Source organism: Taeniopygia guttata, chromosome 5, assembly GCF_048771995.1.
Source record: "Taeniopygia guttata chromosome 5, bTaeGut7.mat, whole genome shotgun sequence".
In the NCBI taxonomy this organism is placed as follows: domain Eukaryota; kingdom Metazoa; phylum Chordata; class Aves; order Passeriformes; family Estrildidae; genus Taeniopygia; species Taeniopygia guttata.
Window position 1 is genome coordinate 16,089,777 of NC_133030.1, and position 24,800 is coordinate 16,114,576.

A 24,800-nucleotide genomic window follows, 5' to 3' on the forward strand; every position below is an offset into this window, starting at 1 on the left:
CACATATTAGCTGCAAAGTCACAAGACTTACTGATAAAAGTTAGTAATATTGATGGAATTATCACAGCACATAAAATACTGACAATTATCTCTGCACACTAAAATACTCCATGAAATCCCACTGCAAACTAGAGGTACTAGGCAATTTCTCTACAAATATATTCAATATTCAAATTGATTCAATATGGAATATCTTTGTATCTCTAGCTAGCTGAATTTAATCAAATCTCATCTATATTTGTATTAGCCATAGTACAAGTATTACCAAATCATTTAAGTCCTACAACACTTCAGATTAGCAGGGAGAGATTGATCTCCTTACTTTCCAAAAAATCTGAAGAGAGTATACTCTGCTTGAAAGCTCTCGTAACAATATTAAAATGAAATTAGTAATTTAAACTTATTTTTATAAATCTAAGCCTGCTATCACACACAAAAACTAATAGCATTAAATATTGCTGACACAGGGATTTTTAAAAAGAAAAATAATTATATCGAAGTTTTAATTTGGCTACATCTGTTTCTAAAGGGTAAACATATTTTGTGAATCCTGCCTAAATAATTGGTCTTTTCATATTGATGAAATCCTCTCCCCCTTGTTATTCTAAATCAAATTTTTTTAAAAAAATTATTGTAGAGACAATCATAGATGGCATCAGAAAGAAAAGTTTTGACAAAACCCAGGCTATTTAATCTAGCGCAGCACCTCCTAAATATTATAACTTCAGTTGTTTACCTAGAATTTCCCAAATTACCATGACCTTAGAGACTTGTATCAACAATTCCAAAGAGCAAAACATGTGCTTGCTATTACAGTGCTTTTAAGCAAGTTCTGTGCAGAATCTCCTCCCTTCCTATGGCAGGCTGTTCCCTGAATGTGTGAAACGTGGCCTTTCCCTTCTGCGCCTCAAGCAAGGAAGCCTGAGCTTGTTTTGAAAACTGGAGGCTGAAGTAGAACAGCCAGCTAGAAACAGGAGGAGGAGGAGAAGGAAGAGAAAGAAAAGGTTACATAAAGAAGTCAAGACCCTCTCCTGCTCAAGAGAGTCTCCACTTCCCAACAACATGGGCCAAAAAGGGAATACAAGGTGGTTTCTTCTCAATTCCCAGCAGTAGCTGCCCACCTGAACACAGGAAAGCAGGACTTATATATATTAAACAATAGCTCTGATCAATCACATATTTAGAAATCAAAGGACTTTATTAATATTTGCCTAGTTGAGTTCTTTGGTTTTTCTTTCTTGCTATTGGGGGGTTGTCCTTTTTCCTGCCTTTTCAGAGCATGAGAATGCTCAAAGCAAATATGATTTAGAGGCATTAATTCATTATAATTTACAGTTACCATCCAGTGTATGAAGAGACCAAAAACTGTCAGCTCAAGATAAAAAACAAAACGGTGACTTTGATGTGAGACCTTATGATTACAGAGTTCCATCACAGAGCAGTGTGATCCCACAGGAGGTGTTAAAATTCAGAAGTGAATCAATTCCTGCAGCAAAACAGACTATGCATGTCCCACTGCAGATGATGCAGCAGGACTTAACCATTCACTGGTTTTATACTTGCTAAAAAACCCCAGACTTTTGGAGAACTATCTGCAGAGACTGCATGTCACACCAAGAAATGGATTTAACAGCTGTCTTAATTGACCTGTATGCCCTGATCAACATAAGCCACTTTTGTTTTAGGTTTCTCTTTGGACACAGCTGCAAGCACTGCCTAAGAAGCTGCAGGTGAGAACAGCATCAAAATGCAAACTGTGCTGCACCACTCTCTCTTGAGAGACTGAAGCTCTCACAGCCGTAAAGATTCCCAGATTCAGAAAGGATAGTGGAGATGGTGTGTGATTTCCAACAAACACAATATCCTGAAGTTCACGCTCACAGGTTAAGGGAAAATTCTAATTTATTTCAGTTATTTATTAGTAGTGCGTTTTATATGCAAGAAAGTCACTTTGTGCCAACGTCCTGTAGCTGTCCCTGCTGGCAGACAGAAGCTAGCAGGTTTTTTGGGTTTGGATTTTTTTTTAAAAGCCAAAGCTATTAGGATGGCTACAGCATACTAAAAAGCCTAAAACACAGCACATGCTCACATGAACACCATACACACAACAGGGAAAAAAATAATATTGGTACCTATTCATGCATTCAGATTCCTTAATGTGGATAGATTGAGAAGAAAAGCAGTCTCTCTCCCATAGTGCACAGTAGGAGAAATGGACAGTAAACCCCAAGAGCATATCAACAGGACAAGACAAGGACAAAAAAATTAAACAAGTAAAAATCATTAAAAGATTCATGTTTAAAAGAAAAAAAAAAAAAGAAAAAGAAAAAAAAACAAAAATAAAAACCACTTAACAAGACTGTACTAAAAGTAACAATTGCCTACAGCTGCTGTGTTCACCTCCACTTGTTCAAAATACCTAAGACCGAAAAGCCACCATTCACCGAACAAAGGGATAACTAAAGGTAAAGGAACAGTTTTCTAGTAACAGTGATCTTTCCAATTTTTTTCTGTCAATGATCAATAATATACAGAAAATTCTTCCTTTTCTTGAATTTTGATAGTCATGAACCCTTTCTGAGCAAAAATTGAAATAACACTGAGCTGTTACTACAAACTCAATAACAGCCCACTACGACCTAAATCATCTTTCACCCTTAAATAATACTGAGCTTTATGAGGATTTCTAGAAACTTGCATCCTCCCCTCTTCCAAATTTGAAAACAGCACCTCTCAAATTTACAACCCTTGTCATCTCTTCACCTGACTCCCCAGATCCAGAGCAATATGGGAGCCTAAGGAAGCAACACTGACTCAAAAAACATAAAGGAACAAACTATGTAAATTTTTTTTTTTTTTTTAGGAAAGCCAGTGAGATCAAAGAAACAGATAGGAAGCTTGTCCTGGTCCCAGTGGTTTAAGCAATTAACAAATACTTCCATTAGTAAGACCAAGTTAAATAATTTTCATTATTTGAGGACAACAAGGCTTCTAAAGAAACTGTGATGACATGAACCTCCATAAACTGATATTATTCATGTCCAAAACTATTGTATTACTACAAAATACCGGCATTTCTCTTCACAGGAAGTATTTCCAGCTATATATGAATGTTGTGCAAGCCTTTTCACATTAAAATCTAAACACTGGAATTGTGCTCACTCATATTGGTACCAACAAAAAACCCCCATTATTTTAAAATGCAGCTATTAGACTAACTAAATATCTTTAGGATGTGAGCTGCTGAACCAGATATGCAGTAAGGACCCCAAGTTCTAGTCTCACACACAGCTTAGTGACAGTGGCTTCCAGCTAGTCACAGCACTTTGCTTGGCACAAATAGAGGAAGTGAAAAAAATTGTCAAGACTCAAAAATTGTATCCAGATAGAGAGCTAAACGCACGGTTTCTAAACAAAAAAAATTGTTTGTGCAATACTTGCACATACTGTTATATTTCAGAGTAGGGGTTTGGTTGCATTTCAAAAGCCTGTAGGTTGTTCTGCAGGCCTGTAATTGTTAAACACCCAGAGACAAAAAAACTCAAGCTGGACCTCAGGAGGTGATGAAAGGAAAAGGATTTTGAGAACTACAGCACATGCTTTAACAGTTTGCAATGTTTAACACAGACCCCAGTGAGCACGTATTTTACAAGCCTCCTTCTAACCAAGTCATATGCAAAAACCATCCATGTATTTGCTTAGCAAATTTCCTTCCTCCAGCTTTGCAAACAAAAGAGTTGAATTTTTTCCTATTTTGCTGTTTCCCTAGCTTCTAAATTCATTGCTACTTCAAATGGGAGCCAATCCTTCTGTTGTAACAAAAGATTTACAACAACCTCAATAAAGAGCAAGCCAAATGTAAAGAATGCCATAGCACGTTCTCTTTCTCATTCAGGTCTTCAGTGCAAAAATAAAAACCTTATCTTTATTTTGGGCTTAATCTGCTTGTGTGCACTATTTCTGGCTGTGCTATGCTGTGAGACAGAATGTCCATCTAGGCTCTGGGTCTGGAGGTGCTCTGAAGAGAGCAGATAAAGGTAATGGCTGCTGAGTGATGGATGCCAGCACGGGGCTGCTCCTGCTGTGGGGTGCCCACAGCCAAGTCTGTGACCACTGAACAGCAGTGCTGGACAGGGTCTGTGCCACAGGAACCCGACAAAATCCTCCTGCTGCCCTTGGAGTTGGGCCTGAATAAAATCAAACTGCAGCATCCAGCCTGCAGCCAATCACCAAACACCTAAAGCAGAGTTAAAACCGGCCTGACAAACTGACACATGAAATGTTGACTTTTTTACAGAGTTTTCTAGCATAAACCTTCTTCTGCTATCAACACCCTATTTCTATATATATCAATAGATATACATAGACCCTGTGTAGAAAGTCTCAAGATATTTCCAGAAAAAGACTCAGATGAAATAACTGGTAGAGCTCATACAGGTGTGATATCCTTAAAGGAACAGGGGAAGTCTGCATTTGCCTCTGGAAAAGTTTAACCACGACCAAACCATGGATTCCACTGCACTTGGCCAGCGGTGACTTAGGAGCGTGTGTAAACACCATTTGAATAAAATAAAAAAGCAGGGAAGCCTAGAAGAGCACACAGAGTTCCTCTCTTTCAGTATGTGCTTCCTCCGAGGAAAAGGCTCTAGAAAAGGAAGGCTTTATGAATCACACTCAGTAAATAGTGGAGGTGGAATGTTTTTCTCAAACAAAGATTTCTATGTAGCTTTATCCTGATAACTCGTGCTCAATGCATTTTAAAAAGTACAATAAACATTCCCACAAAGTGCATCAGGTCTTTTTAAAACACATTTCCCAAGTTAATATTTACTTAATAAATTTCAAACCATTATCCACTTGAACATAGAACTGAAAGTAAAAAAGGCAGTCTCAATTTTAAAACACCTCAAAAAATCAAATTGCAAGAAGTCACATGTTCTTCCTAATTTCAGAACAGAAAATATTTCAAGAGAGATTCCTTCTAGATCTCCTAAAGTATGCCTGATCAAAACCTGATTTGTAAATTACTTTAAAGTACGTAGCTGATTTGCTTGATGGAAAAACAAGTTCTGCTCTGACTTTAAATCTGCCACAGGCATGGAAGTTTCTGAACTTTGCCTAAGTGCTGAAGTTCTGACAATAATTTGGAGTCCAGTTTTTGCACTATCAAGAAGTATATGTTTTATTTCATAGCTGTAGGCTTTTATAATGAAGACTAGAACTGTAAATTATACAATTATATTTATTTTTAGAAAAAGAAAAAACTCAAAACCACTCATAAACTATATCAAACAGATGTACTTTTACCTTTAAAAAGTCCATACCACTTAGGATGACTAAGTGCTGTCATTTTCTACCTGCGAGATCTAAGTAGATATTTTTCTTTTTAAAAAAAACCACAACAAAACCAAACAGACATCAGTCCATTATGCGATCAAGTACTCTATTACAAAGTAAATAACACAACTTTTCTTCCAATTTGTACACAGTACTGGAACAACCTGTCAATACTAATTTCTGATTTTAGAAACAGACTCTTTACTCAGAAACACTTCATAAAGCTCTAAGGACACTTACAAGGTAACAGACATGAATGTCAATTCATAAACAACAACAACAAAAAAGTGCTATGTCACATTTGAACAGGCAGTCAATAAACCTGCCTGCTTTTAAAAACTGGTAACAAGTAAAATAGGAAAACAGAAGAGTTCTTGTTTACAACAGCAGCTTTTCTAATGCAAACAAAACTATGATTAGCTGATAAGCTTTGCAAATGTACCTTAAAAGAAAATTTGCGATTTATACGATCTTCAGGTCCAACTGGAGATATTACATAACTAGGCAAAGGGATGCTCCCCAGAACAGACTCTTCTCTGCTGTCTGTGGAATAAAAAAATATAATTTAATTCCTTGCACTGTTCAGTGGGCTAACAATTTATTCTCCTTCATGGACACAGAGAAAACAGGCATTAAGTAGAAACAACAGTGGTTCAGACTGAACACAAGGAAAAGCATTTTCCCAAGGACGGAGCAGCAGAGGCACAGACCAAGGAAAAAGCTGTGCTATGTCCATCCTTGTAGCTTTTCAATGCCTGACTTGAATAAACCCTGAGCAACCTGGGCTGACTCCTTTCCTGACCCTGCTTTCACCAGGCACTGGGATGGGACACTTCCTGAAGTCCCTTTTGACACGAATTCACTTATGACTCAACACAAGTAATACATGCAAAAAAATGTTTTAGTTTTTTAAAAGAAGATTGGAATTTGCTTTCTTAATCAGATTGGGGTTTTATTGAGGTTTGGTTTTTTTTGGGGGGGAGGGGTGATGGGGGTTGGATATTGCTTTTTAGCTTCAGCCAGAAGAACACACTTCAAGAATAAAGCTTATTGTGCCAAATGAACAGTGACAGGCTGTAAAACATGATGGACCTTCCATTTAGCACAGTACATCTAGGCTAATTGCTGTGATTAGGAAACCTCTCTTGCTTCTGTCTCCAAGTGACAGACAGCAGAAATGCAGCATCAGGAAATACGAATTTCAAGTCTGATATTCTGTATTGCTTTTCAAAAATTGTAGCACATGAAGTATTCAAAACTTGAAAATAACCTTATGTAATACCTAGTTTTTTCTAAGATCACATCTAACCTTTCTTTTTTAGTAGAATTACTGGATTCAGAAGTTCTCACTCCTATTTTGTCCCTTGGATTAAAACTGAACTATTGCCCTGATCTGGCCATAGTGCATTCTCAAAAAGCTCAGACATCCAAATGCAAGCAAATAGATACCACAACACAGACCAGAGATGGGATAAACCTTATTCATTCCAGTCATATATTCTGCAACGTAAACCATGGCATACACCAAACATAAATTACGTGAAAAATTATCATGCAGCATCCTTTGCTTCCCCTGCTCTGGCCTAGAAATTGCTGTCTTGCATTTAAGATGTCTGGCCAAGCAATTGTTTCACTGTTCATCTCAGAACAACTAACTTTATCTGAAGAGTTCAGTTAATTCATGCATTCACCATGATTTGTACAGGTGAACTCTTCAGACCAACTCAAAACAGCTGATATCTACTCACCTTTGTAGTAAAACAAACAAAAATCAGCAAGCACAAACCATCGTCTCTTCCATAACCTCATTCCAGAGCTATCCTGAAATGCAACAAATGTGGTACACTTTTCATTTAAGGAAAGTGAACAGACACAGTGCTGAACCAGTGAGTAGTTTACCTAAATATGATTGTTACGTGCAAAACAAATGATATATATCTTAGCAAAATATTGTGCACTAAGAGGCAAAACATCCAGCTATAAAATAATGAGGGCAGAATAGTCAAACTGCTAATTTTCATTGAGTAATTAAACCCTCATTCCAAACAGCATTCAGATTAACCTTGTACACAACCAATGCTTATTTTATCTGCTCAGATTTATCTGCAATAAGGAAACAAAGTGTGTTTCTGATGGCACAAACTCCAACAAAGATTGTCTGCAGACCAAAATGAAAATCCCTACACAGCTGTGAAGTATGACCTCACATTTCAGGCAATGATATCCTATAATTCAATCACCATATGTTACCCATGCCTAAAATGTAATTTAATAAAATATTCCTTAGGAAATAAAACAGGATGCATAATGTGCAAATTTTAATGAAGTTTAATATAATATGCCTGTGGAGATATATATAGATATAGATATATATAACCTTGTCAAGATGAGTATTATTTGCATTGAAATTAATTTCTGAAGCTTTTAAAACTGCCAGCCTATAACCTAGGCAAGTACAACTTCTTCAGCTTGGGTAGGCTTTGATGAGACCAGCAGCATAAAAAGCACCTTCAGGTTTTAAGGGCTTACAAGCAAAGGTTAGGGGACAGAGGGAAGTAGGATATACAACATTGCTCTAGCTATTTCCCTCCTCCTTTCTGCAGTCAAATTAAGTGTGGAAGGAATTTCTTCCCTTCCCATTTTCATGCTACAAGGCTGGTAACACATACTGTGTCCGAGTTCTGATTCTGTCCTGAGAACTAATGGACTTGAGTAGTGGATGTCAACAGAGCTGAGAGCAGAACACAGCAGAACTTCATCTCTCCTCCCAGGAGGAAGCAGACAGCTGCCAGCTATTTCACTTTCCTGTGCATGTAAAACCATAATTGTTCAGCCTTCTCCTGCCCACCCCTAAATCTAGCTGCTGGATCGCTGGCAATAATCTGGTAGACACGGGCTGCCAAATGAGAAGCAGGGGAATTATTCTCATATAACAAACAGCTTTATTTACTTATTACACTCAAAGATGTGCTTCTGTCAGCTTAAGAGTTTAAGATATAGCAGCTGTAGAATTCTGTTCATTGGATGAAATTCTATAATGCAGTCTTTGCTAGCTACTGGTCTTGGTGACAGCAATGTGTGGTGGATGTGACCCCATTTCCCATAATTTTCTCCCTCCTACTTCTGGAGAACAAAAAGGCATAGGGATTGGAATTAAGCCTTTGATCAGGGTAGAAGGGCATAACCAAGTAGACAGAATAAGGCCTTCACAGCCAACCTCAGGCTGTGTTCTGAGGAAGTCAAAGATCAGCCTGACAACCAGCCAGCAGGATAAACCAGGGAAAATAACCGGAATTAGATAACAAAGTTATAGCCTCAGCATTGAGCTGTGATGGTGATGCCCATTTATCAGTTTCCTCTTCTGAATCAAACCCATTTGCAACCCTTGGTTTTCACACTTGCCAGGCATGAATTCCTCATTATGGGAGTCTGTGGAAGCACCCAGCACTGCCCTGTGCCACCAGCACTGGAGCTTCTGCTTTCTCAGTTCCTTAGAAGGCACTGGCTCTTCTTTGATGATTGCACTCAAGGATATGAACATAAAGAGGTGATCACATGCCTACCTGCTTGTGCAGCCAGCCTCTTACTATCACAGGAACATTGGGGTTCCTCCTGATCGCTTGTTCCCTCTTTCCAAAGCTGTGAACTTTGTTTCCAGTCTTCACAACCTGTAAAGTATAACGTAGCAGTGGTTTCTAAACCCTACTGAGACTCATTTCGTATTACAAATACTCTCATTGCAATAACTTATACCTCATTACACAGCAACAAAGTATTCATGGCATTTTCAAGGGCAAGTAAACAGGCAACGATATTTACAACAGAGCAAAGTCAATCTTCCACCTTCATCAGGACAGTGTGCCAGCTCCTGCTGAAGAGCAGCAGCACTGGTGTGTCAAGCCAGAAGGCGGAACTGTGGAAATTTTAGTGTGCCTGGGAAGTATTTTTGAGAGATGTAAGCAAGTCTCTGTGGAAAATATTGCACAAGTCTCTTACACAGAACTTTGAGCAGATGAATCTTATTCTTCTTTGTTTGGCTTTCTGGGGGGCTTTTGGTGGTTTTTTTGGTGGATTTAAATTTTTCTTTCCTGTTTAAATTCAAACAACATTGATAGCTTAATAAAATGCTTGGACTCTGGCCCTGCAAACAAAAGGAGAAGACAGTGACACTACCAGGGAAGCGACCTACACAGCAGCCAGTGGAAATCACAAGGACTAGGTAATGATCTGTGTCTTACTGAAACCTCAGTTTTGACCCACATGGACAAAACTATTTCAAAAATAAACAAGCAAAGCCCATCCACGTGTGAAAAAGCAGAATCACTCAATGAGTAATTTGCCTGTTCTTTTCCAGCCTCAGCCCAGTTTGCTCCTCCAGTTGCTTCAGGACAGACCACCCTTACAGTTGCTGCCAACTTCTCCAAGAAAAGAGCCGTCCAAATTCTTTCCTACAGTGTCTCTCATTTTAATCTCTGAGCTTGTCAGGCACAGATGCTCTGTGGGCTGCAGGCAAACAGCAGCTCTGCAAACAAATATATTCATCACACACAAGGGATAACATCAGAAAAATATCTCAGTGTGCTACTCCTGCCAGCCAGGCAACATCTGGACTAAAAGGCAGAATATAATGTAAATAATTCCAGCAGAATATTATAGCTTTAAATGGATTCTGTTGAATGGATTGATGTTGATTGATTAATGAAGACTTTGCTGATGTTGATTGATTGATGAAGACTTTACCAATCTACATGAAATTTCCTGTCTTAATGAAGGGTTAAGATAATAGCTACAACCAGTTTGAAAAAAATGCACTTCTCTTTTGGTGCTACAGCATATGAAGCAGCAAGGTAGATTTAACAGTTGTGTGGAGCAGGATTTCCCCAGCAGTGCCACCTCCCCAGACAGCTCAGTGAGAGCCTGCACAAGACCCAGCAGCACCCAGGGTACCACAGGTGAACACCTGAGGAATATTTGTCCACCTGTCCAGGGTTGTTGGCACAAACCCAGCACAGCAGGTTGTAAAATCTGTTTCTGAGGAGGTGCCCCTGCCATCCAGCTGGAAAAAGCCAGTTCATAACAGAAGTCAGATGGGGATGCTACCACCAAGATCTCCCAGGCCGCGTCTCTGCCAGACCTGTGCTAAGGCATTCAGCCACCAGGCTGCAGAGCACTGGCTTTGGGCAAACACAGCCGCAGACAGGCTTTCTTTAAAGAAAAATGAGAAGTTATCAACACAGTTGAGTTTTTAAAAATTGCTGCCGCATGTTAAGATGAAACAGCTACATTAAAAGGGTGATGAAAAATAATGACGTCCAAACTTGTAAAGCACTGAGAGTCAAGAATCTATTTTTTTTTGTTTTTACTTTACTTATGCTTTGCAGCTGAACATAAATCAATTTACAAAATGTACAGAATTTAGTTTCCTAATCTTTCTCTCATGTAGATCTTTGGAAGGGTGAAGAAACTGAGGAGCAGCTGAAGTGCAGCTGATCTAGCCTTACAGCAGCATTTATATTTGATTTTGATTTTTTTAAATAGCTGTTTTAATCAAGCACTTTCTCTTATCTTAATTTAAAAATGCAGACCATAATGTAGAAAAATCATCCTTGGACTTGGTCAAAAGACCAAACAATTTCTATGGCATAGGAGTAGAATAGTTTTTCCAAAGACTGTGTATTATATGTCAATCCGATACCATAATGGAAACAAAATTATCCTTTTATGGTACTTTATGTAATTAAAATTCTCATATAATCTTTAGTATTGATGATCTCATTCTGCTCTGGAATAAAAAAAAGCACAACAGATACTGCAAAGCATAACAGATACTTAGTCATGCCTTGTTTCCACTGGCTAAGCTAAGAAATTGGTTTAAAAGAAAAGGTATATTTTTAAACCATCTCTCTACACTGCAGTTGTCTTTTCCTAACTTGAATTCTTCTGATATCATTGTCAGGAGTTTAAAAATGCAGGTCAGCACAGCTGTCTGTATCACTGAAGACACAAAAGTCACTTTTGACTTCAGTACATTTGTTGTGCTGACTTGCTTGTGAATGACTGCTAAGTTTTTGCAACAAAACTTAAAAATGTCAAAAGTCAAAATTTTCAAATCCCTTTCCATCATTGCCTCATCTTCTTTCTTACAGTAGCTTGTAACTGAGGAGGAAAGTTGCTAACTTATTATGTAATTTTTTTTCTTTCTTTTAAACAGGACTAACAAAAAATATACTATTGACAGACTTTTTTTTGGAACAGATTTTTTAACTAGTAAACAGGAAGACTGTATTTTGGTCAAAATATGCAAATACATATCAATAATAAAACATGGAACTTTCAACCTAGAAGGAATTTTTTAAAAATCAACCTATAAAAAGCCACCTGTTTAAGTCATAAACTCTTTAAGTCAAAAAATCTCAGTGGCCTTATGAATCCTTTCAGTGTCTCTAAGAAAATGATACAAAATCCTTATTTTTCAGATAGAAAAAACGTGAACTCTCAAAAAAAATCACCAAATTTTGAGCATTCACATACAGTGAACTAGACCCTGTGTTGCACTCCAGCTCCAGACAGTCCCAGAGCTGGCACATCACATTCTTGTCACCACTGCTTGTTCCAGCTGCTAAAGCCATTCCTTACTTGTATTAACTCAGAGAAATACCAGCAACTATCAGTGTCATCAACAATTCAATGACTTCTGCTATGCAGAACCCATCCAATACATGTTCTCAAAATGTAGATAGTAAATACATTCCTTACTTTCCTTTCATTTTTGACTTGGCCAATGTCCTGTGTGGCACCGTAACATTTACAAACCTCCATTCACACCACCAGATGTTTTAACAGACTAAATTCCAAATGCACCTTACTGTTGAACTGAAACAGACCCTTATGCCTCCATAACCTTAATTATTAATCAATATAAATGGCTTTTAAAATGGTTAATCATGTAATTGAATTGGCTATGAACAAGCAGATCTTTGGGACAGAGAACAATTGCAGGTTATCAAAATGCCCTTTTGCTTTTCATTCCCTCAACCCCATAGCCCTCAAATGCCAACGAGTAGGACATACTGCATTGGTCTAAAGTCTTTAGATGATTTATTCAGACAGTTCTTGCATCAAAATACTGACCCCAAATGTGCACAGCTCTATAGGAAAAAAAAAAACAGTCTGAATTTGGCCAGATTCCAACACTATGCATGCACCATACTCTGATGGCACTTGCAAGATCAAATCATAGAACCATTTAATAAAGATATAATAATTAGCCATGGCTAAGTAGAGAACATGAACTTGTCTTTGGCTTCATGATTGTGCTTCATGTCTGCATGTGAGAACTCGCTCTTTGAAAGAATGATTATTGACTCCAGGGAAGAAAACATTCAGAAATTGATGGAAGGACCTTAAAATCTATTCTCAACCTGCCAAAAGTCAATCTCAAAGTGGAGGACAGAGGTTATTTTACAGCCTTTTTTCTCATTACTAGTGAATTTGAAATAATTTTTGTGTTAGACTGTGAAGGAATTCAACAGATCTTCTAACTCAACAAAACAAGAGAAGTGATTTCAAGCCTGTTCACATGCGCAATACTGAAACGTAGCATATGTAGGAAATATGTTGGTGCATCTTAATTAAGGACACAAAGTAGAATGGATCTTATAAAAACAAATTGGTGGAGAAGCAAAGTACTGGCAAAGCCTCTGTGAGAGCTTTATTCTAAGTCTAAAGCTGCCATGTGTTAAAAAAATCCACACCTGGGAGCCTGCCAGAAGCATACATAGACACCCTTACAGAGGACTGCAAGCAGAATAAAAAGAGAGACCAAAACCAGACCAACCAAAGTCTTGGAAGGTGATTCTGGATATTCTCTAAGCTGTGGTGAAAAAAAGCATTACCCTCCCATTCAGCTGTGTGGTTCTGACATGCCCTGTGAAGTAGCCTCCAGCATGTGGGTGGCCTGGGAGTGGAATCCAGTCCCCATTTTTGGTCTCTTGACTAGATCAGTGCACGCAGGTAACAAGGGGAAGCAGCAGGAGCAGGGTTCAGAGGATGCACACAGTCTTTGGCAGAAGTGTGAGCCTGGCTAAGTTAAAGCCAACCCTATCACTGGAGAACTCCCCAGCTCAAAGCACCATATCAGGCCCCCGTGAAATTTTTGTTGGTTTAAAGAGGGAAACAATGAGCTTTCTACCTCTAACCAGGCTTTAAAATAATCAGAGTAAGGAGGATAAATAAAATAAAAATAAAAGCTGACATACTCTGGTAAATTCAGCTCTTCAAATATCAAAAATAAGTGGTTTGATTAATTCAAGTAACTTACTAAGCTTACTGTTGGCAGTGATTACTTCATCTAGCACTTTAATGGTAAACGCATTCTTGAGATTTGATACATTGGAATCTTTGTGTTGCTCCAATAACTGATACCCTTAAGGTTTTGAAAAATAATTTTTAAAAATTAATTTTTAGCTTCTTAGGAAATTGTATCACCTCCTGTACTCAAGCACATCAAAACATTAGTAAAATATTTTAAGTACTCCAACTAAACAAAATATCTTTGCAATCAATTTTGTGAAGTCTTTTCTTAAACTAAGTTACATAAGAGGCTGCCCACTTTTGTATTTAAAAGAAAACCAACTGAGAAGTTTAAGAACTGCAGTCAAAGTTAAGAAAATTATCTCTGCTAATTCTTCCAATATTGCTCTATCCATTTTTATCCACCCACTACCATTCTCACTGTTCTGTAATTTACTGTAAGGTCAAAGAAGTATTAAAATAGATGGTGACACTTCAAGTACAGCACTTTATTTTATTATGTTCAATAATGGACACAGATCCTTTGTCAATGACAAGGAATGGACTTTTCTATTATTAAACATTATGTGTGTGAACTTGGTGCCTGCACTGCTTGTGCAATGCAGTGAGGGCAGAAAAGGATTTAATTGTTACTAGGAGAGGAAAGGCAGTAAGATTTCATGAAAAAGTAAGACCTGCAAATTCCTGGTATCACTTCTTGCCACATTACCAAAACATTTGCTCAAATACTAATATTAAATACATTTACTGCCATTTGTAAGGCTCAAACTTTCTATGTGCCAATAATCACTATGTAAGAAGTTACCATTCAATGCTATCATGTGGGCACACAGTGCTTCCAAAAGAGCTGTAACAGCGCTGTTACTGCTGTATACAGTGCTGTCAAAAGATTTGTGTCTGGGTAGAAGATATTGCCTCTTCTCTGAGGTCTTACTAGACTTCTGGCTAAATTCACAGCCCTACTGAAATCAGCATGAGAATATTGGATTTAAAATCAGTGAAGTTCTGATCAACAAGCTGAAAAAAATAGCTTTTTCTTTACCTTAGAGCCAGGTTTTGTATCAACAGCAGACGTAGTTACTGCAGTGGACGTTTCACTGACCATGCTTGAAGGCCTTTGGTTTATTTGTTGGTTGGACATAGATGAATTCTGTCTAGAAAGCAAACAAAACCAGATAATCTAAAGCACATTGTTTCAAACATTCAGTGTGGCCTTTTTATATGTAAAATTCACAGTGTGCAAATGAACAAGTTAGTCAAAGATTTCCCATGCATCTGCAAGCTCCTTTGCACCACTCATATTATTTTTGATTTCAGGTCTTTCTCAAGCAGTGACAACTGATGATTGATATTTGTCTATGCATCAGGAGGGAGAAACCTGCCAAATTGTCTGCAAACCCAAGAGAGAATCAAGATCTAACAAGGAGTGCAGGAATAGAGAAGGTAAGGCCTATGCAGTGAAACCAAGCTGTGCCCAATTAAGAGACTTGGCCACAAAGCTGTGAAAGAGACAGTACTGGGGAGAAAAGGACAGCAATCAGCACTTGGCAATAACAGGCTTTTTATTTAAAATCTAACTGAGTCTAGACTGCTGTTAGATCTTTCACTAACTTAATGCTGTATCTTTGAATCTGCCCAAAATATGATTCATAGCACAATATGAATTATTAAAATACCTTTTAAGCAAAATGGTGCAATTCAAGGCAGATAGTTGTTAGAAATGTGTAATTTCTGAGTCATCCTAAGATTCCAGAAATCCTGATAACTAGCTCAGATATCCATTTAAAGCATAAGTGAGGTCAATCCTACCAGAAGAACCTGTTTAACAAGTAAGAATTCAGTACAGCCACCCAGATGAAGAATTGAGAGGATAAATGGAAGGGTAAAATAAAATCGTTGAGAAGTTTCAGCAGCTAAACTTGACACCAGCATCAAATGAAATTAAAACCAGAGGTGGCATTTTCATAATTAACATAATTTAGGAAATAACAAGTAGCAATACAGTCACATCAGAAAACACAACAAAACAAATAATTAACAACACCTGATTTTCCTCTTCTCAGTCACCAAAGCCATTTATTAGAAAAACCAAAAGTAGTATACAAGCTACACCAAACGTGGTTGCTGCTACCATTGAAATCCAGATCTGAACACAACAGAGAACAGAATAATTCTGAGGCGTTATCACAGTTATCATGAGAACAGAGAAGAGCCTGTGATTTTAGTAGCTCAACACAAGGTTTAACAGAGGACAAAGTACTTGCCACCATTGCTCATCCTCAGTTACAACCTGAACAATTCTCTGTCCAAAAGCCTGAATAGATGGTTTTTCCATCATGAGAAAATCTTAATACAGAATAACAAAAATGTAATTTCTAAGCGTTTATTATGTGATCATAGAGTGATTTCTCTTCCATTTGCTACTAAAAGCGGTAACTGCAAAGAAACCAGGCTTTCCCTTTCTAGTAGTATCAAATTAATGACAAACTTCAAATTCATAAGCAGAAAAATGCTCTTTAAAAAATGTGAGGTTGTTGTCATGGAAGAATTCAAATAGCAAGCAAAAGACACATTAAGTCCATTGAAAGAGAAAATAAATTATTATTCTCCAATAAAAAGTCTTTGGCAGCAAACCTGGTGATGCAAACTTGCTGTATCCAATATTTTACAGAAAACACAAAACAATACCGCAAATTAAAGGAATTAACACTCTCCTAATAATGTTTGACTTAAAAAATAAGTGACTACAGCATTGACTCTGTGCATTCACAAACATTAGTTCATAATTACTATTACCAAAGATGTTTGATAATACCTGTTATCCAAGATATCCTATTCTGTCTTTGTAGTGATGGTGTTTTACTATTTTCAGGCTATTTTTCTTACTGCCTCCCACAAGTGTGTGAATACACACACAGAACTGCAGTGTGTCCATTTGCAGCTCTGGGCTGTGTAAATATTTTTAAGTACTTGAAAATAACACTCTATATAATATTTCCTGTCAAGCAACTCCCTCCTCTGCTTAAACATTGCTAGTATGTCTCCATAAATCATATTTAACAGCTGAAAAAATTACAAAGTCAACATTTGGGTTATTAAAAAACCCCGGCACTGAACAAGAACAATAAAAAACAATGACTATACCAGTAGCCCATATTGAAAATGCAATACTCACATGAGATCATAAAGATCAGAAGACTAGGAAGATCCACATCCATACTGGCAACTTAAAAAGTTTATTTGTTGGAATCAGACATGACGCAATAACATTGTGTCAGTGCAGTTTTACAACTAGTAAATTTCCTAATCAGCTAGATTTAAAAAAAAAAAAAAAAAAAAAAAACCAAACAAAAAAACCAACAACTCTCCTAGTGTTTCTATACATGTAAGCAAGGCAGATATTTATTTTGGGGTTGTTTGGGTCTCCTCTTTCCTCTCCACCTGATATTTTTGCTGCTATAGTAACCAAATGCAATAGATAAAATAAGATGGTTCACTCCCCAGAGGTGATACACAGGCTTTATCAGGCACACAAAAACAGGCAAGAAAGAGGATAGCACTCTTTGGATTAAGCACACTGTATTTTTTTCCCCCATATGTCTACATTTATGTTCAAGTTTTGTCTTTTTTCAAGTACTGTCTTCTCATTTGCAAACACACTGCTATGACAAATATACAGCTCCTAATACACAACTAGTAGTGTTTAACATTAGTTACATGGCTGCATGTGCTTGATTCATCCTTTCTGTCCACAATTACTTAAAGAACTGTTATTTAAACAAAGATTTGAGAAGAGAAATATAAACACAATATACAGCTATTCTAAGTAATTCTATCACAGACTGTTTACCAAGAAATGCACGTGTAACAATGTATTTACTGAAAACCAAACACCTGTCAAACAGACTTATCCTTAATTCTCACTTTTCCATCAGTTGTTTAAGGAAGGTCCCTTTGTGAATTAAGCGTCCATTAAAAACATGAAAGCAAAGCACAGAAATCAAGAGGCAGTTGTGAAATGGAAGGGCTTCCCATACAGCAAGATTCTCAGATTATTTCAACGTGATTCTAAAAACTGTGAGGTGAACAAGTCAAAAGAAAATAAAAATTATTCTAGACAAAAACTTAAATGCTGGCAGAAACAGACAGAAAAATAAACTTCAGATAAAAGCAACTGTGACACTAAACTGAATTCAACACCAGCAAGAGAAAAATAATTAAAAGGAGGAAGAAATAAAAAACACCTCTGCAGCTTTTATCACTCAAAACAACATTGCCAAGAAAAGGTTATTTTTAAATATCAACTCAATGAGTAACAGCAGCCAAAGAACATTAAGAATTATTAGTAAAGGAATAGAGAAGTAAAAGTACAATTAAATTATTGTAACAAACAGTGAGCTCATAGGCTGAATCTTGCAGTCACCTATGTTCAACCACTCCATCAGAAAAAAGAAACCTAAAAGTGACATGCAGAAAAGCTGGCTCTCAAGCAGAGCTAGTGAAAGATACAGAACACACACCCCACACACCAAGTGAGCAAAGCTGCTAAGCTTGGAAAAAAGAGTACAAGGTAGGGATTTGACAGTGATCCCAGCTAAGAATGTTGTAGGAAGTAAGGAATTACTAATCACTATTTAAAAGAAAAAAGAAATCTAAATTAGAACACCTTTAGGAAGAAGGAATAGTATAAGGATGAAAAGGTAATTTAATTGAAAAGTCATAGGTTCCAGCTACAATGGAGTTGAGAAAATCAGATTTCAGCTTGAAAAGCAAAATTGATGTGATATTGTTTAAAGGCCTTGAGAAAAGACTATGAAATACAGTCCCAGCCTTCTACTGAAAGTGTCCAGTTCTCATTTGATCAAGTGAATCAAGGGCATTTGGTTCACAACTGAGTCATAAGCTAGGATTACATCACTCATTGGTGTCATTTTCCAAAATTTGTTTCCAAATCTTCTTGCCAGAACACTGCTTCCAGCATAAGAAATAGCCAGAGTAGTCCCCACATTCATCATTTCTACACAGCTGTAAATTACTTTTCTGCTGTAAAATGTGTCCTTTTAAATAGATATGCGTGTTGCAGCCTGAACAAGTTTGTGTTCACTTCTCCCCACTAGCTCCCAGTCAACATCTGTTGACAACTCCTTGGCTCTAATCTTAAATTAAAATCAACCAGTCAGTAATAAATCATGTCACAACAGCACTAAAGAACAAATCATCTTTTATGAAACCTTTACGGGTGCTACTGCTTCAGATAGGGCTCTCCAGCTACAGGAAAAAGTAGTCTTGGTCAAAGGATCCCACAATGTAAAGTTTCCACAGACCATGCCAATCCAGAGACTGCCTCTCTGACCTGAGTCCTTCTGGTGAAATAATTTCATCACAGCACAGGGATCTACAACACTGATTCTGAACTGACACACGACCAACACCACTGATTCTAAGAAATCCCTGATGCCTGAGGGAAAAGGACTGGAAACACAACATGGCTCCATCACAGCTCCTAGGCCTAAGGACAGGGAGGTGCCAACAGCTCCTCTGATTTCACCAGACACATCCACAGGTGCCAACATCACCACCTGACAGGAGCTCACACAGGACCATGGAGAAGAGCATCTGTGTAAACCCCCACTGCTGCACACAAGCAGTACAAAACTAGGCAACCCAGAGCATCCCACACATTTGAAAAAGACATTTTTAAAGCAATTTTAACTGACAGATTAAAAGACATCTGATTTTAAAAATACAGTATGCTCTTCAGGTCAATAATAAAGCTTAGAGAAACATGCTTGCAAAGACTGTTTTCTGAGCAGTGACTACAAACATTTACTCTTCTATCTCTCCACCCATTCCCTCTTTTACCATTAAAACCACCTCTCTCTACTAATTGTGCTACAGTGTGAGATTCTTCCTGCTTTCAATACCATCTCAGTGTAACTAAATTAGTCCACATGCTCATCAGATTCCCCTCCAAATAAGCAGTTCCATATCTCTTCCAAAAAAGTTCCTAACATACATCAAAGATCACTAAATCCAGGTACCACCACCAAGTACTTCTTTCAGTTCCATTTTTAATAATTTATCAGCTGCCATGACTACAAAAATGAAAAACAGCCTAGGCAAGTGTGACTAACCCAGGCAGGCACTCCAACAGGTTATCCAAACACCTATTTTCCAGTACATATGTTTAAATTCATATTAAATTTGACCGAACCTTTACAACAGATATATTAAAAATCAATTAACGGATGGAAGCTGGAGCCCATGCTCAGTGGCTGCTGTCCACACTTTCTTCTGAGACTTGCTGATTTGCTACACACCTGCTCTTCTCACTAGGAGAGTGAGGTGGAGCAGTTTGTTTCATACCTGTAAATGAGCTAAACCCAGCTGCGCAGAAAAGCACCTGCATGCCATGGGACAGCTGGGGTGACCTGCAGCTCAGCAGCCATCCCAAAGCCTTCACACCCAATCACAGTCCTCTCCTACAATGTTATATTTCATGTTCTCATCAGGGATCTTGACATAGAATTTGGCCTTGGCTTTGCTTTGCTTTCAGGGAGAGCAACTGTTTAGCCAGTGGTTTTTCTGCTGCTGTTGGTTTTGGTTGGTTGGTTTGGCTTTTAAACTATTTGAGAAGCTCTTCTCAGGGCTGTAGCAGAACCTCTGAGCTCCACAGCTATGTTCTACTTCTCCAAGACACAGGAGAAGACGTGGAAAAGACAGTCTCCTGGGAGGGTTGAACAGCCTTCCTCTAGGCCTCATTTTTCTTAATGCTGTAACTGCTTTTGATAGCAGTCCTATCAAAATGTAAAGCAAATTCAATGCCACAGAATTTGAAATGTAAAAAGAGCGCAGAATTGTGCAGGCAGCCACAGAAACTCCACATCCAGGCTACCACAGCAGGATGCCCAGACTCTGTGATAGAGGCTGCTTGAACAGTGCTGGAAAACTGGCCTGGAAAAGAAAAACTATCTGGTGTTGTCCCATTCTTCTTGCCCTTTGGTTTTAGGAGCAATGTAGAATTTTATCCAGGACTGTTTTCTGTCTAGGGAGGATGCCCAGCCATTCCATTAGAGAAGGAGAACAGCAGCAATCTAACAGGCAGCCAGGATGACAAGGAGGAGTTGAAGCCTACAGAGAAATGGTGCATGATCCAATGCAACACCAGCCCAAAGGTGACCAAATTCACCAGACTGGACACATACATTTCTTACTTTTGTTTGGTTTTTTTTTTTTTTTTTCATCAGACAATCAAGATAAAATATGCTGGACATGAATATATTCAACACCATTTCTTCAGAACAAAGAAAAACAGCTGATTAATGTAGAACATCTTAAACATAAGAAAACCAAGAGAATACTATTGAAGACAGTAGTATTACATGTATTTCAATTTCAGTACAAACCTTCCAATATGCACTTTACATTTATGTTCTGTTTACCTGATATTTATATAAGACTAAAGCATTATTGTTTAAGTATATTTTGTAATTTTTTTGTTTATTTTTAGGTTTGCCTGGGTTTTTTTTTGAAGATTTGATAAAGATTTTCCCTCAACTCCTAGCTTGGAATCAAAAACTATCACAATGATAGTTTTTGATTCCAAGCTAGGACTTAGAAGGAGCCACTATCACAACGAGAAGCAAAATTTTAAGCATAAACCTCAGTTGAATTTTTCTACAATACTGGAAGAACTGTCAATAAATTAAGGTACTAATCTGATGTAGGCAAATGTTTTACTGTTTTAGATCTCTTGACATGGGTATAAAACTACTTACTCTTCTCGCAAAATAAATTCAATATTTTCTGGAGAAACCTGTCCTGTCACAGGATGTCTAAATGACGTGGTCTGCTGATTATGGCTGAAAGGAGAAAAAAAAAAAAAAAGGAAAAATATAATTAATATTGCTATACTCAGTAAAATATGATCTCTAAAAAGCAGAACTTTTTATGTTTTACTGCTCTATTCCAGAAATTAAATATATTTCTGAGGTACTTTCCAAGTCTGAAATGTTTCAGCTCCTTCCTCTATGTTCTTGTTGGCTTTGCCAGTGGCACACTGTGCCATTTAATTATTAAGCAGGTTAATGTTTTAAAAGTAAACTAGTTGCAATCCTTAGTTAGTGAGGCACACTTGAATTTATGATTATTTACACCATGCTGTTACCAGATTATTTAGATATAGCACAGAAATTACACAGTATACATTTCTGTTTTGTGTTTCCATAAATTTCACCGAATAGAACCAGTAATTTGAAATGCAACATTTTACATAATTTTTATTATTTAATGAGGTCACAGAGAGAAATTCTGTGGAAGCCATTTCTTGCAGGTTTCTTTTTCCTCCAATGTGGTACTTCTCCAATGATTTCTCTTTACACCTTTATGCAGAGGTGTAACATACAACCTTAGCTGTGTGGCTGCACTGTCTATATAAAACATTATATAGTATTTCATCAGAACTGAATTAAAATCAGGGGTTTCTATAAACTTTTCCCTCAGAGCACTAGACATTTTTCTATCCTCTGTGAAACATTTCTTTTCACTGAAGATAAGTATCTTACCTATTTGTGAACCAAGTGCTCATTCAAGACTCTAGATTTTTCTGGGTTTTGTTACCAATTCTTAGGTAAACAACATCCAAAACCAGAACTCACATCAAATGTAGCAAAACAGTAACACACTGAGTACATTCAGAAAGTAAAAACAAGGCCATCCAAAGAATTGTACCTCAAATAGGCAAAAATGAAAACTTGATGTGTCTTCTTGTTTAAAGATACAGAGTTTTTCCTCTTGTAAAGCCTATTTGGTTTCAAGCATTACAGATTTGACCCCGTTGTCCAGCATATCAGGATGTCCCCCAGCACAGAATAAGGCATAAAGAAGTATTTTGAGGTTTCAGAGCAATGAGTTCCTAAGAGATAACACTCTGCTGACTAAAGGACAGCTTACAATCAAACAGCTCACACAGCCACAACATTCCAATGTATATAGCTCAGGACATGTCTTGATTTAAAAAAACAAAACAAAACTAAGTAAATCAAAACCAACCAACGTCTAACAACAACAAAAACCCCACCAACTGCTCATGTTAAGTCCCACTCGGGTCATAAACACAGAAGATATTCAGTGTGTTATAAACTTTTCACCCTTTTCCAACACACCTTGCTACAGCAAGTCAGATATTAGGCACTCATATCATGAACATTTCCAATGATAAGCTGTAACAACTTATGCATCACCAGAAGGCCTTTTTCCAGCCTCACCTATTATAAAAATCCTCACCCTAGAGTCACTGGAAACTGTGAGCAAGATATGGGTTGCCACTCCATTGCACCAGGGATGCCCTCGCTCCCTAGACTGCTGAGATCTGACCTCTCCTACAACTGTGGGTTAATAAAGTTTCTAACTCTTTGGTTTTTCCATGAAATCAGAGATCCAGAGAAAGTATCTTCAGTAAGCAGACAACGCTGACATCTACAAAGCAACCAGGATCTATTTCCTCACCAAACCACCGAGGAATATTGTTTCCTAAAAAACACATTTCTATGTGAGATTTAATTTTGTGTCTACATCCAAAGAGTGGGATAGGAACTTGAGATGTTTTCAAAGGAAATCCTAAATAAATAAATTATAACTCTAACAATTGAACTCCGTGTTTGTCACACAGTCCAGTTTTAAGCTGAAAGGCTTTCCTTTCAAAGCAGGCTTGATGCAGGCTGTTTAACCTTAGATGCTTAGGTTAGGACTGCTATCAAATGAGTGCAGATACCTTGTTAGCTTAAAAAAATGAAAGGACCTTGCCAGCTATATTCTCCAGGGGCAGAGGAACTGCCAACAAGCTCTCATCTGCAGGCTGTCAATCATTAATAACTCACTCTTCAATTAAGACTAAGAAAAAGAACTGTATTCCACAAGTGCTCTAGGGTTATTCAGGAAGGGAAGTTTCCCATTATACCATACTAGTATGTACACAAATGCTTTATTGTATCCCAGGAAATAAATTCAGCAGAAGATGTCCTCCTAGCTGCAAATAAAGAGCAAGTACATTACTAATAAGACTAAATATTACTTACTAATAATAAAGATTTCAGCTGGAAAGTACACACTTTTTAAAATATCAATGCATTTTAGGACAAGTTTTGCATGTCAATCAATCTCTATGAGCACAGAAACAGAAGGATGGCTCTGTTGCTGCCTGAAATGCAGATGGTAATTTCACAGACGAGGAGAGGGCACATCAACCCAAAACCTCCCGAAAATCTGCAGCTTCAATAGTAGGACTTCACTGGGAAGAAAGAAATGAAACCCCTGCCACTAACAATTAGTTTTGCAGAACACAGTGGTTTATTTTTATTTGAAAAGTGAGAGTTTAAGTGTTTTGCCTCACAGGACTCATTAGGACTAAGCGATACTATTCAAAACAACCTATACAACAGATGGCTAATGCCTTGCAACAAGGAATTAGATAGCAGGGAGATTTTCCTTCACAATGAGAGCAGTCAAACATTGGAAGAGGTTGCCTAGCAAGGCTGTGGAATCTCCTTTCTTGGAAACATCCAAAATGTGGACAGATAAGGCTCCAAGCTACCACATTAAACTTTGTAAGTTGGTTCCAACTTTGGAGCTGGCCTGGCTGGATGTGATGGGGTACAGAGCTTCCTTCCAACATAAATTATTCTGTTCTGTCATTCTCTGCTGCTCCCTCTTCCTTTCTCTGAAAATACAATTTAATTCTTATAATAAAGCTTCTTTGAAGCTTTCCCAGTATTTAAATGGATTCAGTCCAAGACTACTAGCAGTACCTTGCTTTTATCAGGATGAGAGAAACTGAACAGCTAGATATTTACATTATGATTTTTTGTTGTTCTGACATCTTTTAAACATTTGCTTAACAGTGCTACCTGTTTACACAACACTGACAACAATAATATCACCAGTCAGAGTGCTCTAAACTTGCTGCAGTGCAAGTTTTCCTTCCTTCCCAAGGACAGACTAAGAAAAGACCTGGCACAGTTGCTCTCTGGACACATTAGCCACCCAAGAATTAGCTAATCACCCGTATTTCCTCCAAATGGCAACTACTGAATGTGTTCCTATTGTCCAGAAATCTACCACCTACAACAGGCACAATAAATGTGCCTTAATAT

The 24,800-nt window shown here is 37.6% G+C and overlaps 1 protein-coding gene across 16 annotated transcripts in view; it reads right to left on the minus strand.

Moving 5' to 3' along the window:
• PLEKHA7 (pleckstrin homology domain containing A7) overlaps window positions 1–24,800 on the minus strand; it is a 144,072-nt gene that overhangs the window by 39,829 nt on the left and 79,443 nt on the right. For 14 of the 16 annotated variants that reach the window (XM_072929658.1, XM_030275445.4, XM_041716776.2 and 11 more), the window contains 5 exons: window positions 21,429–21,512; window positions 14,693–14,804; window positions 8,901–9,005; window positions 7,086–7,158; window positions 5,780–5,880 (listed from right to left, as the gene is read on the minus strand). In XM_072929658.1, coding sequence (XP_072785759.1) covers window positions 5,780–5,880; window positions 7,086–7,158; window positions 8,901–9,005; window positions 14,693–14,804; window positions 21,429–21,512 — 475 coding nt within the window. The remainder of the gene's footprint in view (window positions 1–5,779; window positions 5,881–7,085; window positions 7,159–8,900; window positions 9,006–14,692; window positions 14,805–21,428; window positions 21,513–24,800) is intronic. The other 2 variants (XM_072929660.1, XM_072929665.1) reach the window with 1 other exon arrangement.